This window comes from Chiloscyllium punctatum, chromosome 48, assembly GCF_047496795.1.
Source record: "Chiloscyllium punctatum isolate Juve2018m chromosome 48, sChiPun1.3, whole genome shotgun sequence".
Classification (NCBI taxonomy): domain Eukaryota; kingdom Metazoa; phylum Chordata; class Chondrichthyes; order Orectolobiformes; family Hemiscylliidae; genus Chiloscyllium; species Chiloscyllium punctatum.
In genome coordinates this window covers 51,180,292-51,200,460 of record NC_092786.1, presented here as the reverse complement: position 1 = coordinate 51,200,460, position 20,169 = coordinate 51,180,292, and the positions used below count along the sequence as shown (strand labels likewise).

At 48.8% G+C, this 20,169-nt stretch overlaps 1 protein-coding gene across 2 annotated transcripts in view; it reads right to left on the bottom strand.

Annotated features, from left to right (window-relative positions):
* rgma (repulsive guidance molecule BMP co-receptor a) overlaps positions 1-20,169 on the bottom strand; it is a 39,993-nt gene that overhangs the window by 5,790 nt on the left and 14,034 nt on the right. For both annotated transcript variants that reach the window (XM_072565201.1, XM_072565202.1), the window contains one exon: positions 10,504-11,012. In XM_072565201.1, the coding sequence (XP_072421302.1) occupies positions 10,504-11,012 (509 nt within the window). The remainder of the gene's footprint in view (positions 1-10,503; positions 11,013-20,169) is intronic.

Here is a 20,169-nt window from a genome sequence, read left to right as displayed (position 1 = left end):
TTTATGCTTTTCTATGAAATTCCCCCCCCCCACTCATTCCTCTAAACTCCAGGGACTAAAGTCCTCACTGAGTCAATCTCCCCTCCCACATCAGTCCTGCCATCCCAGGAATCAGTCTGGTAAACCTTCGCTGCACTCAAGAGAGAGAGAGAGAGAGAGAAAGAGCATCCTTCCTCAGATAAGGAGACCAAAACTGCACACAATAGTTCAGGTGTTGCTTCACCAATGCCTTGTATAGTTAGAGTAAACCTCACTTTCTACTCTGTTGCTGTTTATGTGACCATGAGGATGGAGACTGGCTCCCACATTTGTAGTGATTGCATTTGTAGTAACTGTTACTTAGAAAATCTCAACAATGCAACATTAAAATAATCCTTTTCACTCAATGTCTATGGAGACCACATGATATTTTCCCACAATGTATGGGAAGATATCAATGAAGAGGTTGAAACAGCTCTCAGTGTAAACACTGACTAGATTAGATTAGATTCCCTAAAGGGTGGAAACAGGCCCTTCAGCCCAACATGTCCACACCGACCCTCCGAACAGTAACTCACCCAGACCCAGTCCCCATATTTAACCCTGACTAATGCACCTAACACTATGGGCAATTCAACATGGCCAATTCACCTGACCTACACATCTTTGGATTATGGGAGGAAACCCATGCAGATAATGTGCAAACTCCACGCAGACAGTCGGCTGAGGTGGGAATCGAACCCGGGTCCCTGGTATTGTGAGGCCACAATGCTAACCACTGAGCCATCAGCTTTGAGTCTGGAACCTCACTTTCTGACCATCTGGTTAATTTTCCATTAATTATGTTTACTTATAATGGAGGTTGAACAGATATAATGAGAAATTTATTGAAATGTTGCAGTGTTTGAGTTTAGAAGGCATACACTTGTAATAGGTAGCACCATAAATACATGTCCAGCTTGATAAAAGATTCACTTCAAAACTATTCTTGACCAATTGGTTAGTCTGAATATATCACCGAAACCCAGGTTACCAGGTGCTGCACTGAGCCTATCTTCAAATAGAAGCCAATTTCTGTGGTATAATGGCCAGTAATATAAAATCCCAAATACAATAAACTGCCCAGTATCTGGCACACAATTAGAGTCAGGGTTTCTGGTTACATGGAAGTGCTGGTTGTGGCTAGGATCATTAAAAGACCATCAGCAAGGTCTGATTGAGAGAATGGGAGACAGTGCGAGACACACAGAGAAAGACAGTGATTACAGTGTGCTGGTGTGTAGAGGGACTTAGCTTGTCCAAGAATCGCTTAGAGTTGATTTGCAGGTGCAACAGGTAATCAGGAAGATAAATAGAATATTGGTTTTCATTGTTAGAGGGATTGAAGTTAAGGAGGAGAAAGTGAGGACTGCAAATGCTGGAGATCAGAGTCAAGAATGTGGTGCTGGAAAAACACAGCAGGTCAGGCAGCATCCAAAGAGCAGGAGAGTCGACATTTCAGGCATAAGCCCTTCATCAGAAATTAGGCGTGTGGGCCAGGGAGGGGAGGGGGAGGTTGGCGGGAGGAGGGGGGGGGGGGGGGGGGGGAAGCTGAGAGATAAGTGGGAGGGGTGTGGGACTGGGGGGAAGGTAGCTGGGAATGGGATAAGTAGATGGGAGGGGTATGATGGTGATAGGTCAGAGAGGAGAGTGGAATGGATTGATGGGAAGGAAGATGAATGGGTCAAGAGGGCGGTGCTGTGTTGGAAGGTTGGATCTGGGGTAAGGTTGGGGGGAAGGGAAGTGAGGAAACTGATGAGATCCACGTTGATCTTATATGGTTGGGGCTGCAAGATGAGGCATTCTTCCTCAAAAGGTGGAGTGGCAAGAGTTTGGCGATGGAGGCGGTCCAGGACTTGCAGGACCTTGAGGGAGTGGGAGGGGATCGTTAAAGTGTTCGGCCACAGGGCAGTGGGGTTGCTTCATGAATGTGTCCCAGAGATGTTCCCTGAAGTGCTCTACAAGTCGACATCCTGTCTCCCCAATGTAGAGGAAACCACATCGGGAGCAATGGATACAGTAAATGAGGTGTGTGGAAGTGCAGGTAAATCTCTGACTAAAAGGCTCCTTTGGGGTCACGGACAGAGGTAACAGGAGAGGTGTGGGCACAGGTTTTGCATTCTTGCGATGGCAGGGAAAGGTGCCGGGAGGGGAGGGTGGGTTGGTGGGGGGGGTGTGTGGACCTAACAAGGGAGTCGCGGAGGGAATGGTCTTTATGGAATGCAAATAAGGGTGGGGAGGGAAATATATCACTGGTGGTGGGGTCTGTTTGTATGTGGCAGAAATGGCGGAGGATGATGTGATGTATCCAGATGAACTTAAGAGCAGAGAGGTTCTGCTGTAATTGTACAAGGTGTTGGCAAGGTGGCATCTGGAGTATTGTGAGCCGTTCTGGACTCCGTACTTGAGGAAGGATACGCTGACTCTGGAGGCGGTGCAGAGGAGGGTCACCAGGTTGATTCCGAAGATGAGGGGGTTTCCCTGTGAGGAGAGATTGAGCTGCTTTGGACTATACTTGCTAGAATTTAGAAGAATGAGAGAGAATCTTATAAAAGCATAGAAATTACAAAAGGGATAGATAAGACAGAGGCAGGCAAATCGTTTCTGCTGGTAGATGAGACTAGGACAAGGGAACATGGTCTCAAGATTAGGGGGGAGTTGATTTAGGACAGAGCTCAGGAGGAACTGCTTTTCCCATGGAAAAGTGGAAGCTGTGGAATTCTCTGCTCCAGGAAGAAGTAGAGGCAGCTTCATTAAATTTATTCAAGACCCAGGTTTTTGCGGGGTAGGGGAATGAAGGTTTATGGGGATAATGCAGGTAGGAGGAACTAGGACAATGGATAGATCAGCCATGATCTTTAAGAATGGTGGAGCAGGCTCGATGGGCCAAATGGCCTACTCCTGCTCTTATTACTATGAAACTATGAGAGGGAGACAGAGAGGCCGTGCAGGGAGAGGGAGACAGAGGGAGAGAGAAGCAGAGAGGTACGCAGAGAGAGAGAGAGAGAGAGAGAGAGAAAGGAGCAATAGAGAAGATATAGAGACCAAGAAGAGAAATGCTAAAATCGCACCACACCAGGTTATAATCCAATAGGTTTAATTGGAAACACTAGCTTTCAGAGTGCTGCTCCTTCATCAGGTGATTGTGTCTTATGGCCCTGCTCCACAGCGACCTGAAGGAGCAGTGCTCCGAAAGCTAGCGCTTCCAAATAAACTTGTTGGACTATAATCTGGTGTTGTACAATTTTTAACTTTGTCCACCCAGTCCAACACCAGCACCTCTACATCATGGGAAAAGAGATGAGAGAGACAAACAAAGAAACGCACAGAGAGACAGAGATGACCAAATGGTCAGCTCCCAGAGTGGGGAAACCTATTGTTGTCACTTGTTGGTTGAATGAACATTTCAGGTAATGGAGATTTTGCTGATGAACGTACTAGCTGTGTGAAATTGTTATGAATTCTAACAGTCGGTCGAAGGCAAAAAAATCTGTCATCTTCTGCACCTTTTCCAGAAATGTTATTAAATATTACTTCACTTTAAATTGCCAAATTTCTTTCAAAAGATTAAGAATTCAGGTTGAAAAAGAAAACACTGTGATCCTTAAACGAGTTGAACATCAAAGTAGTACTTGATTTTTAATCATGCCTTTGAGCACTAGGTGGCAGTGTTGCCTAACAGGCTTTCTCTTTGCAATTTATCTGTTATTGAGAAAAACGCATTAAGGTCCCACTTGACCAAGACCGGCGAATGCACAGAATTGAGATAATTGAGAAATTAATCATTTAATCTTGAAACGCTTGGGTTTTAAAAGCCTGCTGTTTGTCAGGGCTCAGGGAGGGCTTGAGGAGTTTGCAGAGTTAAGGTTCAGAAAAAGAATTTGAATCTCCAGCTTTGCTATCAGCCTCTGTGTGGGAAAATCTCTCCGGTGTAAATAGTACAGCACCAGCTTGAAAACTATACCTCAAGCTAAAATGGGAAATTGAGCAATGTCTCTTGATTAGAATCTGGAGAGGGTCCAGGAAAGCAGAACAGACAATAGATGATGGGGAAAATTCTGTAACTCCACAAAAGAAAGACTGTGACAGAGACAAAAAGGACACAATGTTTGGGTTTGGATCTGTGTTTTGAGATGGGAATTCATGATTACCGAGTAGCGTTCTGGCAGTATTCACTCGGACTCAGTGGAAGGGTGGGAGAGTGAATCTGACTTGCTTTTTATGGGTAACGTAAGGAGGCAGAGTGAGGCTAAAGCACTGGATGCCACACCAGCTTAGATTAGATTCCCTCAAGTGTGGAAACAGGCCCTTCGGCCCAGCAAGTCCACACCGACCTCTGAAGAGGAACCCACCCAGACACATTTCCTTCTGACTATTGCACCTAACACTCTGGGCAATTTAGCATGGCCAATTCACCTGACCTGCACATCTTCGGACTGTGGGAAGAAACTGGAGCACCCAGAGGAAACCCACACAGACACGGGGAGAATGTGCAAACTCCACACAGACAGTCGCCCGAGGCTGGAACCGAATCTGGGTGTTGTTCCTCCAGTTTGCGATGAGCTTCACTGCAACACTGTGATAGGCCAGGATGGAGATGTTAGCAAGGGAGCAAAGATGGCTTCTTGAAACGGTAACCAGCTGGGAAGGTCATGGTCATTCCTGTGGATGTGGATCACACAGAGTGCAACCCAGGTTGTCCGGCTTTGCACCTCATCCCTACCTCCCTCCTCTCTACTGGTGCACTATACCGAGACTCATGGTTAGTTTCCTCCTGACCCTCAGCCAGCTATCTGAACAGGGATCAGGAGGGTGTTCATTAATTTTTATAATCATCGAGTCAGAGAATGTGAGTGTCACTGGCTAGGCCATCCCCAATTGTCCAGAGGACAGTGAAGAGTCAACCATGTTGTTGTGGGTCTGGAGTCTCATGTAGGCCACACCAGGTAAGGATAGCAGTCAAGAGTGTGGTGCTGGAAAAGCACAGCAGGTCAAGCAGCATCCGAGAAGCAGGAGAGGCAGAGACCGAGAGAGAGGGAAGGATGGCAGTTTCCTTCCCTAAAGGGCACTAGTGAACCAGATGGGTTTTCTAACAGTTGACAATGGATTCATTGGTTAGCACCGGTGACCAGGGTTCGATTCCACCCTCGGGCAACTGTCAGTGTGGAGTTTGCATTTCTGCCCACAGTCCAAAAATGTGCAGGTTAAATAAACTGGCCTTGCTCAATGCGGGGTTCTGGGTATAAGGTCCGTGTGGGATGGTGTTCAGGGAGTCAGTGCTGACTCGATGGTCTGACTGGCCCCTATCTGCACTGTCGGGAATCTATGATTAAACTCTTAATTCCAGAGTGTTATTGAATTCAAATTCCACCATCTGTCTTGGCGGGATTGAAGCCGGGTCCCCAGAACATTCCTTGCGTCTGTGGGTGAACTATTCACTGACAATACCTCTTTGCCATTGCCTACCCTTGCTCATATTACTAATTGAGGGGAGGGGGAGAGAGAGGGGTAGGGCAGTGGGGTTGCAGGGAGATAGTAAAGTGTGTTTCATGCCAAAAATATTTTCATTTTATACAATTGTCATTTTTACAGATTCCAAAATCAGAAACCCATTCAGACACAGGGCTGGGAAGCCAAGCAGAAAATAAATATCACGCCAGGGTGAATTGCTGGAATTAGTTGCCTGGTTAGTAACACCCAGCAAGCAAGGGAAAAGGCATGCATTCGCATCTATTCAATTACATTCACAGGTTGCTGACTTCTAAATGAGTTGAAGCTTTTCAAAAGCATAAATGCAACATCAACCATTCTCTGCGCTGTCAATTTGCAAACCATAGATCAAGCGTGAAACACAGACAGGTTCAGTCACTGGGTCCTCAGTGTCATCAGTTTTGGACCAAAGTCAAAAATGCAGTTGTCAAGGTGAAGAGTATGTGGCAGAGCCTGCAGTTCACCTTGACATCAGGTAGGACGACCGGCCAGGTTATCACCAGGAGTACAAGGGGAGAGTTTTAAAATGGTGCTGACCATGTCCTTGGAAATCTGACAATGCTTCAGGAATTTTCAAATGGGTTTGCATCAGAAAGTTTATTGCACACCAATTCCATTTCAATTTCAGAATCCCCAGGCTACACAGTCAAAGACTTGCATTGGTATAGCACCTTTCATGATCTTAGAGTATCCCTGAGATCAATCATTATTGCAGTCTACACGTTACCATTAACATTCCCCTTGAGGACCTGTGGGCACTTACCATCCGAGCACACCAATCCTCAATTAACATACTCGTTGCATTGTCACACACCACACTGACCTCGTGCACACACACAACCCCCAACTCACACTGACCTCACATGCACGCACGCACACACACACAACCCCCAACTCACACTGACCTCACACACACACTCACCCCCAACTCACACTGACCTCGTGCGCATACCCACCCCCCCAACTCACACTAACTTCACAAACACACACCCAACTCACACTGACCTCGCGCATACACCTCCCCAACTCACACTGACCTCGCACACACACCCACCCCAACTCACACTGACCTCGCACACACACCCACCCCAACTCACACTGACCTCACACACACACCTCCCCAACTCACACTGACCTCGCACACACACCCACCCCAACTCACACTGACCTCGCGCACACACCTCCCCAACTCACACTGACCTCGCACACACACCCACCCCAACTCACACTGACCTCGCGCACACACCTCCCCAACTCACACTGACCTCGCACACACACCCACCCCAACTCACATTGACCTCGCACACACACCCACCCCAACTCACACTGACCTCACACACACACCTCCCCAACTCACACTGACCTCGCACACACACCCACCCCCAACTCACACTGACCTCGCACACACACCTCCCCAACTCACACTGACCTCGCACACACACCCACCCCAACTCACACTGACCTCGCACACACACCCACCCCAACTCACACTGACCTCGCACACACACCCACCCCCAACTCACACTGACCTCGCACACACACCCACCCCCAACTCACACTGACCTCGCACACACACCCACCCCCAACTCACACTGACCTCGCACACACACCCACCCCCAACTCACACTGACCTCGCACACACACCTCCCCAACTCACACTGACCTCACCCACACACCCACCCCCAACTCACACTGACCTCGCACACACACCCACCCCCAACTCACACTGACCTCGCACACACACCCACCCCCAACTCACACTGACCTCGCACACACACCCACCCCAACTCACACTGACCTCGCACACACACCTCCCCAACTCACACTGACCTCGCACACACACCCACCCCAACTCACACTGACCTCGCGCACACACCTCCCCAACTCACACTGACCTCGCACACACACCCACCCCAACTCACACTGACCTCGCGCACACACCTCCCCAACTCACACTGACCTCGCACACACACCCACCCCAACTCACACTGACCTCGCACACACACCCACCCCAACTCACACTGACCTTGCACGCGCACACCCAGCCTAACTCACTGACCTCACACGCACACCCCTCTAACTTTGATGTGCAGTCCCTCAGTTTTGAGGATTACTTGAATCCCCTCCACCCCCTCCCCTGCCCCCGATCGATGGGATTGGAGATGCTGACCCAGCCAATGTCCAACCTGCAGCCTCACATCTTATGGAGCAGGTGGTTTTTGGGCAGTGTTTGGGAAGGAGTGTCCACTCCCTTCTACACTTCACCCCTGTACCTGCCCACCCCCCTCCCTCCCCCAATCAAATCACTCCACGTGCATGACCCTTTCCAGAATGAGCCTTCCATATTCTGGTTGGTCACAAGCTGGGGTCTCCCATGAGTCAAAAGGTTTATTTGACTCTTAAGGGTGCCTTGGTGATGTTGCTTATTGATTTCTACTGTCGTCCTGTGAGGCTGCTGGTGTAATGGAGTTGGAGGTAAAGCAGTTGTTTCGAGGGCCTCAAGTCGGGCACGCGTGCAGCAGAGTAGTAACACATTCCCCCCAGCTCATACCAACGTGACCACGATGCCGGGAGTGACAGGCTTGTCATATGAGCAGCAGTTAAGGTCTGTACTCAGGTGGATTATAAAGACGAGGCGGTGGGGATCGGATTGAAACGTACAGAATGCAGAGGGGTCTGGAGAGAGTGGACGTGGTGAAGATGTTTGCATGACTGGGAGAGACCAGGACCGAGTGAAATGAGATGAGGAAGAAGTTCTTCAGCCAGAGACTGGTGAATCTGTGAAATTCATTGCCACAGAGAGCTGTGGAGGTCAAGTCACCGAGTGTCATTAAGACAGAGATAGGTTAATGATTACTGAGGGGATCAGGGATTACAAGGAGAAGGCAGGAGAATGAGGTTGAGAAACATATCAGCTATGATCAAACGGTGGAAAAGATTCAATGGGCTAAATGACCTAATTCTGTTCCTATGTCAGATGGCCTATGTACAGTAGAACCTCAAGATGCCATTGAGGAATCCAGTAGATTATTGGATGGGGCAGGACTGAGATCACTGGTATACTGAACCGGCACCCACTTTTTGCCCTCATGGATTCCTCACTTAAGCTGACCTTCTGAAAGTGGAACACCCTCACAAAACCAACTCAGTGCAAATACAAAGATACAACTGATTGGGACATCATTTCTCAATGATGTATTTTATCACTTTACAGATGAAACTCCTTCCCCTTATTTCAAATTCAAATCGTAAAAACACTTCTGTAAAAGGTGTAAGTTAAGTTTAAGTTTAAAATGAATTCATGTGACTCTCTTTTGGGTTTTTCGTCAGTTTGCATCTTACATTTACTTCCATTCCATTTCAGACAGTACTCGCTGCTCTCAGTAAGTGTGTAGCAGCTGGATGGCCGTCACATTCCCATTCAGGCAAAGGTGCTGGTGGATTTGTGAAGGTAATAATCCACAGTTCAGAGACACCCTGAGATAGTGATATGGGACAGACACCATGTTCTCCAAAATAACCCTTGCCTTTGCACAATCCAAACCCAACACTAAACACACCTTCAATACCACCCTCCCACTCTTCCCCTGAACATACTGAATGCAGCCATAACTTGGACTTATTGGTAAAATGGTCCACCAATGAGCATTTGTCAGTACTTGCCTCAGTGCTGGCAGGGTCTTCGACTGTGGGAAGCATCACCCATTGGGGGACCAATCCTGTGAGCACAAAGCAAAGGAGCTCTTCTTGGTGTCCTGGCCAATACCTCGCCTTCTTCCAGCCTTAAAACTGGAGATCAGGTTACTGGTGCACAGCAGTTACTGGGAGCTTCCTGTGCACAAACAGCTCCCTATATTACAGCAATCCATTAAAAACTGTATTTGGCTGGTTGTAGCAATGGTGAGGGATGAAAATCTGTGGAGTTACTACGTCCAAAGTGCTATGAGGGATCTCTCGATTTATTTAAGATGGAAGTCACCAGTTTTGGGACAAGGGGAATTTAGTGATGGTGTTATTCAGGTGGAAGATCTGTCAGGATCTTGTTGAATAAGTTTGAAGGGCCAAATAGCCTATTTCTCCTTCTATTTCTTACGTTCTTATGAAAGGTGCTATATAAATACAGGCCTATCTCCTCTCCTTTCTTTTACAATTCTCATCTGAACCAAATGTTTTCTTTACTGGAAGCAGTTACGCAGGGTCAGAAGTTGGGCAGATTTGACTCAGATCTCCCCTTGACCCAGATCTCCCCTTGACCCAGATCTCCCCTTGCCTTGCCCAGTGCCCATAGCAACTGCTCAAGTGCTGCCCTCAGCCTCCAACCAGCCAAGTTGGCAATGATGGATAATTAAACTGATCTTTACCACACAGAGTGCAAGTTCATATGGCCATGTGGAGGCCAGTACAATGACAACATTTAAAAGGCATCTGGTAGATTAGAGGGCGGGTGTATGAATATGAAGGGTTTAGAGGGATATGGGCCAAGTGCTGGCAAACGGGACGAGATTAGGTTAGGATACCTGGTCGGCATGGATGGGTTGGACCCTAGGGTCTGTTTCTATGCTGTACATTTCTATGACTCTATGATGATGTAGCAGTGGCAGTCACATGACAGATCTGAGGACCACTTTGAAATGCGAACTTTCCATGTTCTACTCAAAACAGAGCTCACTTGTGGCATTAATGGAGAATCTAGAGAGTGCAGTAAGTGATCATTTAGATCCCTGCAGCTCTCAGTGACTCCCCATTCGCATCAGGAAGACAACGCACCGAGGTAGCTACTACCCTCCCCATCTGCACACCCCAGGGACTCCCAGTGCAGTCTATGTGACCAATCAAGCAGCACTCTTTTCCCACACAGTCATAAATTGTTGTTCCCTCTGACAGTCAGTAATCTTGCACTGGCCCTGACGAATAGGAGATGCAACGCTTTGACTCCCGCGCGACCGTGACCGAAACACGGTTTGTCCTGGAAATGGACTCGCTCCGTGGTCTCACCTTACTTGTGGCAGTTGCGCTGGAGCCCGGGACCACGGCGACATTGGTCACCTGGACAAAAAGGTAGTTGTTATCGATGAGCGGCCAGGCACCGCGGACCTTGCAGGTTTGGAAGTCATCAGTGAATGTGCGGAGATGCGGGTCCCCGAACAGGCCGCAGTGCGTGTAGTTGGGGTGCGGCGCGTGCCGCTGCAGGCTCTTCTCGTAGTTGCAGAGCTCAGGGGCGTCTGAGTGCACCATGCAGTCCAGGGAGGTGGGCTGGGCACGGGCGGGGGTCTGGGTGGGCCCCACCTTGGAGCAGTTGTGCTGGTTCATGAGGTCCTCGATGCCGTGCACGGCTGAGTGGTAGGCCAGGTCACCGCGGCAGGCCCGCGCAGTCTTGCGCGTGCACTGGGAGTAGGCTCGCAGAGCGATGCAGAACTCCGCTGATTCTTCGGTACCCACGTGCAATCCCGAAGTCGCAGAAAGGTACTCCGAATTACACTTCAGAATCCGGCACTGGCAGCTGACTGTGGACAGAAGCAAAAACAGAATCATTCAGTCACTGCTAACGCTGACTTCCCAATGTTGCACCCTATTTTGCACCCCGCCAGACTTTCCTCGGTAGATACGATCACCTTCCAGGAGAGTCAGGGATTGCTATTCGACTGCAAAAGCAGCACAGTTTAGCAGTGAAACCTGACAGGAATCACTGTGGCAGATCTCAACTAGGGCTTTTTTTGTTCTGGCTCCAAGCTCCAGCGTGAGTTTCATTGTTCTTTGTTCTTCCACAGAATGTAGGCATCACTGGCAGCATATCCCACGCTTGGTCTTGAACCATGAGGCTTGTGGAGGGGTTTCAACCACGTCGCTGGGGGTCTGGAGTCACGTGCAGGCCTGACTGGGGAAAGGACAGCAGGTTTCTTTCCCTTAAAAGGACACTTGTGAACCAGACGGATTTTTACAACAATCAGTGATAGTTTCATGACACTAGCTTTCAATTCCAGATTACATCTAATTGAATTTAAGTTCAACTTTGGTGGGATTTGATCTTAGACCTCTGAAGTCAGTGGGCATTACCACTACACCATGGTCTCCCAGGTTAAACAAGGTCAATTGTAGCATCCTGAACCACAACCCCACTATAAAGGTAACCCTGAGCAGATCAGTATTTGCCCCGGTACATATACCAGCCAAGCTTGGATGATCAGTGGCACTATGATGCTGGGATGGCACAGAACACCCACTTCTAGCCTGGCAGTAATGACTAAAGGCTCTGCCTGGACTGCCACTGCATCCCTGAGCTTTCTGTCCCAATCAGACACAACTATTTCAATAGCACACCTAATATTGGGAGGATGAGAAATAAATAACAGACACAAACAGGGAGAAACCCAGCAGCTCTGACAGCAACCGCCGAGAGAGAAACAGGTTAACCTTTGCAGTCTGGTATCACTCTTCTTCAGAGCTAGAGAACAGTCACGTTTCTCAGTGTCTGCCTGTGACCTCCAGATAATACAGCACAGGAACAGGCCCTTCAGCCCACCACATGTGTGCCGACAATGTCACTCCAAACTAATCCCACCTGCCTGCGTACGGTTGGTACCCCTCTATTCTTTATCTGTAAAATGCTTTACAAATTTCTCTCAGGTCACCCTTCAGCCTCTGATGCTCGAGCAAAAACAATCCAAGTTTGTCTGCCCCCCTCCTTATAGCTGATACATTCCAATCCAGGCAACATCCAGGTAAACTTTGTTTGCATTCTCTCTGAAGCCTCTACGTTTTTCCAAAAGCATGGCGACCAGAACTCCATCAATTGCTCCATATTCAGTCTTACACTGTTGCAACATGACTTGGCAACTCTTATACAGGTAGTTCTCCTATAACAGTGTGGTTGTGTTCCAGCTACATCTTGCTTAATGGAAAATCGCTTCATATAAATAAGGGGGCCTATGGGAAAAGAGGAGTGAGCCGGAAACCAGCAAAACATTTCACTCACAATCGCTCAAAAACCACCCAAACATTTAACACAAAGTATAGCACCGCCAGACTGAAGGTATAAATCATATTTATCATCAAAACAAAAGTAAATTTAACACAGAACATTTAAAAATAATGATTAATGCAGAGACAGAGGGTCACCATGGTGCAGAAGGTAAACTCCCTCATTCATGTTAAGTGAGCTACATCACATATTCTCTCCTTAACTTCAAAACATTTCAAAATATCGGGCTTCTCTTCCAGGGTTATAGCCATGTTTTTACATTCACCAGCTGCAATTTTACCACCAGGGTACATCTTGCTAACATTACTGTCACTATGGCCCTCCATTATTTCAAAACAAAGATAATCGAGGAGTAGTGAAACTTTCTCAGAAACCCTCTCTCAGCCCGGCGCCTCCCCCAGGAGCCCGCTCTCCGCCCAGCACCTCCCCCAGGAGCCCGCTCTCCGCCCAACGCCTCCCCCAGGAGCCCGCTCTCCGCCCAACGCCTCCCCCAGGAGCCCGCTCTCAGCCCGGGACCTCCCCCAGGAGCCCGCTCTCCGCCCAGCACCTCCCCCAGGAGCCCGCTCTCAGCCCGGGACCTCCCCCAGGAGCCCGCTCTCCGCCCAGCACCTCCCCCAGGAGCCCGCTCTCCGCCCAACGCCTCCCTCAGGAGCCTGCTCTCCGCCCGGCGCCTCCTCCAGGAGCCCGCTCTCCACCCGGCACCTCCCCCAGGAGCCCGCTCTCCGCCCGGCACCTCCCCCAGGAGCCCGCTCTCCGCCCGGCACCTCCCCCAGGAGCCCGCTCTCCGCCCGGCGCCTCCCCCAGGAGCCCGCTCTCCGCCCAGCACCTCCCCCAGGAGCCCGCTCTCCACCCAGCACCTCCCCCAGGAGCCCGCTCTCCGCCCAGCACCTCCCCCAGGAGCCCGCTCTCCGCCCGGCACCTCCCCCAGGAGCCCGCTCTCCGCCCGGCGCCTCCCCCAGGAGCCCGCTCTCCGCCCAACGCCTCCCCCAGGAGCCCACTCTCCGCCCAACGCCTCCCCCAGGAGCCCGCTCTCCGCCCAACGCCTCCCTCAGGAGCCCGCTCTCCGCCCAACGCCTCCCTCAGGAGCCCGCTCTCCGCCCTACGCCTCCCCCAGACACCTGCTCTCCGCCCGGGACCTCCCCCAGACACCTGCTCTCCGCCCGGGACCTCCCCCAGGAGCCCGCTCTCCGCCCAACGCCTCCCCCAGGAGCCCGGTCTCCGCCCAACGCCTCCCTCAGGAGCCCGCTCTCCGCCCTACGCCTCCCCCAGGAGCCCGCTCTCCGCCCGGCGCCTCCCCCAGGAGCCTGCTCTCCGCCCTACGCCTCCCCCAGACACCTGCTCTCCGCCCGGGACCTCCCCCAGACACCTGCTCTCCACCCGGCACCTTCCCCAGGAGCCCGCTCTCCGCCCAGCGCCTCCCCCAGGAGCCCGGTCTCCGCCCGGCACCTTCCCCAGGAGCCTGCTCTCCGCCCGGCGCCTCCCCCAGGAGCCCGGTCTCCACCCGGCGCCTCCCCCAGAAGCCCGGTCTCCGCCCGGCGCCTCCCCGAGAAGCCCGCTCTCCACCCGGCGCCTCCCCCAGGAGCCCGCTCTCCGCCCGGCGCCTCCCCCAGGAGCCCGCTCTCCGCTCGGCGCCTCCCCGAGAAGCCCGCTCTCCACCTAGCACCTTCCCCAGAAACTCGCTTTCCGCCCAGCACCCCCCCCCCCCCCCCCCCGGAGCTCGTTCTCTGCCTGGCGCCTCCTTCCAGAAACCCGCTCTCCACCCGGCACCAACCCCAGAGCCCGCTCTCTGCCCCGCACCTCCCCCAGAAATCCGCTCTCCGCCCGGCTCCCTCCCTCAGAAACCCGCCCTCCGCCTGGCACCCTCCCCCAGGAGCCCGTTCTCTGCCCGGCGCCTCCCTCTAGAAACCCTCTCCCCAGAGCCCACTCTGTTGCCAGCTGACATCGCACAAAGCGCGCAACCGATCACCGATGGAATCGCACTATTGGGAACAGAGGGAAGCGTTCTCGAAACTCTCGTTCCTTAATTTCTCAGCGATGTTATAAGCAAATTGCGCTGCCGGAATGCACGTATCCGAGAACTACCTGTACTCAATGGACTGACCAATGAAGCCAAGTAGGCCGCATGCCTTCTTTACCACCTGATCCGCTTGTGATGCCACTTTCAAGGAGCTGTGGACTTGTAGCCCAAGATCCCTCCGGATATCAATGCTCCTTCTGCATACTCTCCCCTTGCATTCAACCTCCCAAGATGCATCATCTCACACTTCTATGGAGTAAACTCCATCTGATATTTCTCTGCCCAACACTTCAGCTGATCCATAGCCTGTTGTATCCTTTGACAACCTTCCTTGCTATCCTCAACTCCACCAACTTTTGTACTGAGTGGATAGCATGGAGTACGGGGCTTATGTTTGTGGGAGGGGTTGTGTGGGGATGGTGGAGGGGGTGATGCTGGGTTTGTAGAGAGAACATTTCACCCAAGTATCACTGCATAACATTGGAAATACGGATCTGTCACGGATCTTTGTTTTGAAAAAATGGAGGGCCATAGTGACACTAATGTTAGCAAGATGGTGGAAGAGCCTGAAGGGAAGAATTATGAACATTGCACAAGTAATGGACAGAGCCAATCTTAAAGTATCAAGGCCAAAGTTCGGTCTTTCCTTTTTCCTTCTTTGTTCTTTCATGGGATGCTGGGTGTCTCTGCCAAGGCTATCGTCTGGTGCCCATCCCGAATTCGCCCTCATTGGAGTCTGGTTAATCTCACCAAATAAAAGGAACAAGTCACTGATTGACAGTCTTGGTTATATTGGCTGCAGTTCCCAGTGGTAGTAGGAAAGGAAAGCCTATTGAATGTTGGTTACCAATGTATAACGGGCGGCACGGGGGCTCAGTGGTTAGCACTGCTGCCTCACAGTGCCAGAGTCCCGGGTTCAATTCCTGCCTCAGGCAACTGTCTGTGTGGAGTTTACACATTCTCCCCGTGTCTGCGTGGGTTTCCTCCGGGTGCTTCAGTTTCCTCCCACAGTCCAAAGATGTGCAGGTCAGGTGAATTGGCCTTGCTATATTGCCCATGGTGTTAGGTGCATTAGTCAGGGGTGAATGTAGGGGAATGGGTCCGGTGAGTTGCTCTTCAGAGGGTCGGTGTGGACTTGTTGGGCAGAAGGGCCTGTTTCCACACCGTAGGGAATCTAATCTAATCTAAAATATATAAGTACTGTACATGCTATATAGCGAAAATGAGATTTGGACAGGGAAACACTGTAACTCACAGCTCCTTTTGAAACAGACAAATTATGTCCTAAATTCAAGGTCCCGAGAATCATTTTTCTAATGTTTTGGCACCCGAGCCCCTCTTCATCTTGTGTTTACTGACTCCGTGTTTCTGACCTACATGCGCTTCCTGCTCCTGAGTTGATATTAACTGTTCTTCCCTCTGACTGTAAAACACATTTTTTTGGAGGATGTCCAGATTGCGGCATGCCTTACACCTCCTGTGTTCCCTTTCCTTTCTGATCTTTTAAAGGAATTTAAAACTCATTGTCATCTAACATCAACTCCTCCATTTTCCTGAACTTTCATCAAAAAATGTTTTAAAATCCTGGAGGGTTTGAGTCGAGTAAATCAGAAGGCAAGGTTCCATTAGTAGGACAGACCACAGATAATTGGCTCAAAAACAATGGCGAGGTGAGGAAATTAGAAGTGTATGCAGCCAGTTACAGCGATAAGGAACAGACATCCTGACAGGGTGGTGGAAAATAGACTCAATAGCAATGTTCAAGGAGATTGGGTATAGATATTTAACAGAGTTGCAGGAAAGGAGTGCAGGAGTGGCACCAATTGAACAGCTCAGTCAAAAAGCTGGCACAGGGAGGATGGGCTGAACGATCTCAATCTCTGCTCTATCATGCCTATGATTCTTTCCCATTGTGACCTTCCCACTCTGTCTCTTGATTTGAAAGCTACGTTTCAAATGAAGAGATACCTGGGGGGTGATTAGGACACAAATCTAATTCAAGGGAGTCAGACGACATCACAAATCACAGCAGAAGGCATATGTGACTTATAAATGTCAGCTGAATCCGGAGATGGCGTCCTCAGTTGGTATGTGCACTGCATGGTTCACGGCTAGGAAGCGATTAAAGTGGACTTATCAAGAACTGATCTGCAGCTGACAATCTGTGTTATGGCATATAATAGCTTTATGTCAACAATTTGGGAAAGCTCTACAAGGTTTTGTATGGAAGGAAATTGTATTGCTTAGCCATTAAGGTCTTTCAGTTCCCTTTGCAGTACTTCTAATGAGCCATTCACATGGAGCTGCCCAAACTCTCCAGTGAGCACCCGGGACTAATCCTTACTTTGCGTTTTCAAAGAGATTCCAAAGTTGCCTTCGGCACCTCTATCTATCCACCCGCCAACAGCAAACTGGGCTGGGTGATTTGGGGTGTAGAGGCAAGATGGAGCATGTCAACCCCATCATTGTTGTTGCCGCTGGCAAATGAGTAAGTCAGCTGGCAACAGGGGTCTCAATCTGGTCCTCAGTGAAATGTTCAGCCAACGTTCACTGCGCAGTTAGGGCGCCCTCAAATATCTGGGTGGGGGGGGGGCACCATGTCATTATAATCGGGCAAGTGCACTGGTGCGGGGGAGGAGGGAGGGTCTTTTCACAAATGTTTCTCTTGCAGCTGGAACATCCCAATGTTGCAATCGGCACACGATCCTCAGCCTCATACTCTGGGAATCCTGATTATTCCGAGGGCAGTGATTTCAGACACGTACTGAGGCAGCCAGTCTGCTGCTCGGTAACAAGTCTCACACACAGTTCCTAACGCTGGTTTGTAAGTGGCAGCTTTCAGCGTTTTAAAACAAAAATGCCTGGAGTCTATCCAGCTGTTTTTGTTCAGCGACAGAAGCTGATTGGAAAAGTCAACTGAGAGAAATGGCTGGGCCAGCGAATGGTGCCTGTCGCAAAATGATACTAAAATGAGATTCCAAATGAGGAATGTAAAGAACACTTATTTTAAAATGCTCTTATAAAGGCATCTCCACCTCTATTTTGTCTCACTCCTCCCTTACACATGAGGATTCTCACTAGTTGGGGCTTTAAAAGGTGTCAGGACCTTTGCAACACCTAATCCAAAGGGCTGCTGAAGTAGTGAGTAGTCAATCCATATTTGACCATGAAAGGATTACAGTCGAGCCTAACCTGCTCTCACCTCACGGCCAAATGCACAGGCAATTCCCACTGTGGACCTGGGTGTAAAAAGGTGGACAACAGACCCTGAATGATTGACATTGGCCTTCTTCCCAGTTAAAGCCACTCGCCACCAAATATGAAACGAGCTGAGCTTGCACAGTGAAGAAACGGAACTGGGTTCTAGTCTGTTCTGCATCACTCTGCACCACAGCAGGTGGACGAACCTATTCCTAAAGCACGGCTCTGAACATAGCTCAACATCTACTCAAACATGAACAAATTTCATTAACTGAGGGCAAGAACTATGCTTGCTGAATCTTCCAATCAAAAGTAAGACATTGATGCTCCCCAACCTCTTAACATATAATAATCTCTTGTCTCTGACTTATTGAGAGAGAGAGATAATGACATATTTAATTCCTTAAATTAAATCCATTCGCCACAATATTGAAATAACTCCTTTTTTAATGCTAATTATTGTTTATATGAAACAAATCTGAGGAAGGGCACAATTCTGAAATTAGTAAATTACAAATTTACCTTCCTTGTAAAGGGCTGCTTTTTAAGGTTAATCATTTTGATCCCAGTACAGAAACCTTTAGGGTTGAGATTCGAAAGAAAGTCATATTTCAGAAATAGATAACTGGCGTTAATTTATTTTAAGAATTCTTTGTTGATTACTTCCTCCTCCCCTTGGCACAGACTCTCGCCAAGGCTCAGTTCCAGAAAAGTCAACTTCTCTCTGGTGTTTTACTGAAGTGGGTGTTCTGCATGTACATGAGCCAAGATCTTACCAGGCTATTCAACAATTGGAGCTTCACTACCATGTCAATCCCTGCACCTGATGCCTGCACTTGGCTGCGGGAATTGTGGATTGCAGTGTGGAGCAGGAACCCTGGCCAATTTCCACTCAACACTCCCCCCACCCCTTGATTGAGACACAGGGATACTGAGACCAATTGTAGCTCCCTCTGCTAACTCTGGCTACTCTTTGGAGTTAAGAAAACCACATTCTGATCAGTGATAGAGTGAGGACACAAATGTGTTATTTTGATGGTAATCAGGATATGTAAACAGCACTCACGCAACACACATATATTTCCCCACAAATTATAGCACTCTACTCTGCATTAAAAACAACAAATGAAAACATTTTCAAAACAGCAATCAGTTCTTCCTGAATGAACAACGCACTCTCCCTTCGCAACTTCAAGCAAATAAAAAGGAACATATTACCATGGATTGAATAAAAATCTCACATTTTACCTATAAAAAAAGGAGATCTGTGACTTTAAATAAATGGCTAATCTCACTATCAGTGACTACAATACACCATTGCTCTTTTAAAAATAAATATTTATAGAAAAATGCAAATCAATTGTTACTTTCCCCTGACAATAAAAGAATGGGCAATTTGGATTCTGTGGCACATTTAATTAACACTACAAAGCCTCCTGTGAAGACAGTCAGATTTCCCCCACAAAGGAACCCTGAGAGAAGATTTTTTTATATAGAAAGTGGAGAAGATCAGAAAAGGGAATGAATTCATGAATTTGAAAGGTGCACTGAGGCACTGAAAAGGCACAATACACAGTAAGATATGCACAGACACACAAACACAAAATCATTGATCTCCAAACCTAATCACTGATATTACCCAGACACTTCCTAGGTCAGGCCTCTTCTGGCTGGGAAGAATCAGACTGTTTTAGTCAAAATTTACAATTTCCCTGACTGTTAACAGGAGTCATACTGAAATATGTGAAATACTTTATACCGTAATTTTATTTAGAAACAAAAAATCCTTAAGACTTCAGAAACGTAAACACTGTAGAAAAATCTGCACTCAAATGTTACAGTAACAAGTGCAGACTGAGATTATTTTACACAGTGCAGAGTTTATACTGCGTCTGGAAGCTGCTTTTAAACTATTTTATGAACTCCCGCGTGGGAGGCAGGTTCCTATAGTTCACACGACGTTCTCACAATCCTTAAAAGAAATATTCTGACAGACAACGTGCAAGGGAAGGCGGTAATAATATTTATCGCGTACCTTATAACGAGTCTTATTGGTGACAATTTCAACTCGTTGGGCGGCTGATCAAATGGAAGTATAAATGTACTTCAGACGCGTTTATCAGTCACTTCCACCCCCTTAAATTATTTAAGTTTGGTGGTGGATCTTCAAATTAAGGTAGTAACAAAATTGTCCGGAGATATTTGCTAGTGTGTTGCAGAAATGAACTCAAACTATAGAAATGCGTTTACAAAACAAAAGGGAGTAATTAGGGTCTGTCCACACGGGGATTTTATACAACAGTAGAAAGTTTCTGAAAGTCTTTTTTTTAAGTTGCCCACGCTCCCATCCCCCAACAAAACAGAGTTTGCAGTGAAGGGTCTTTGTGAGACCCTTGCACCCTGAGCAAAACAATTTTAAAAAACACACATTTGAGATCTGCTTCTTGGTGGGATAGATTGTATT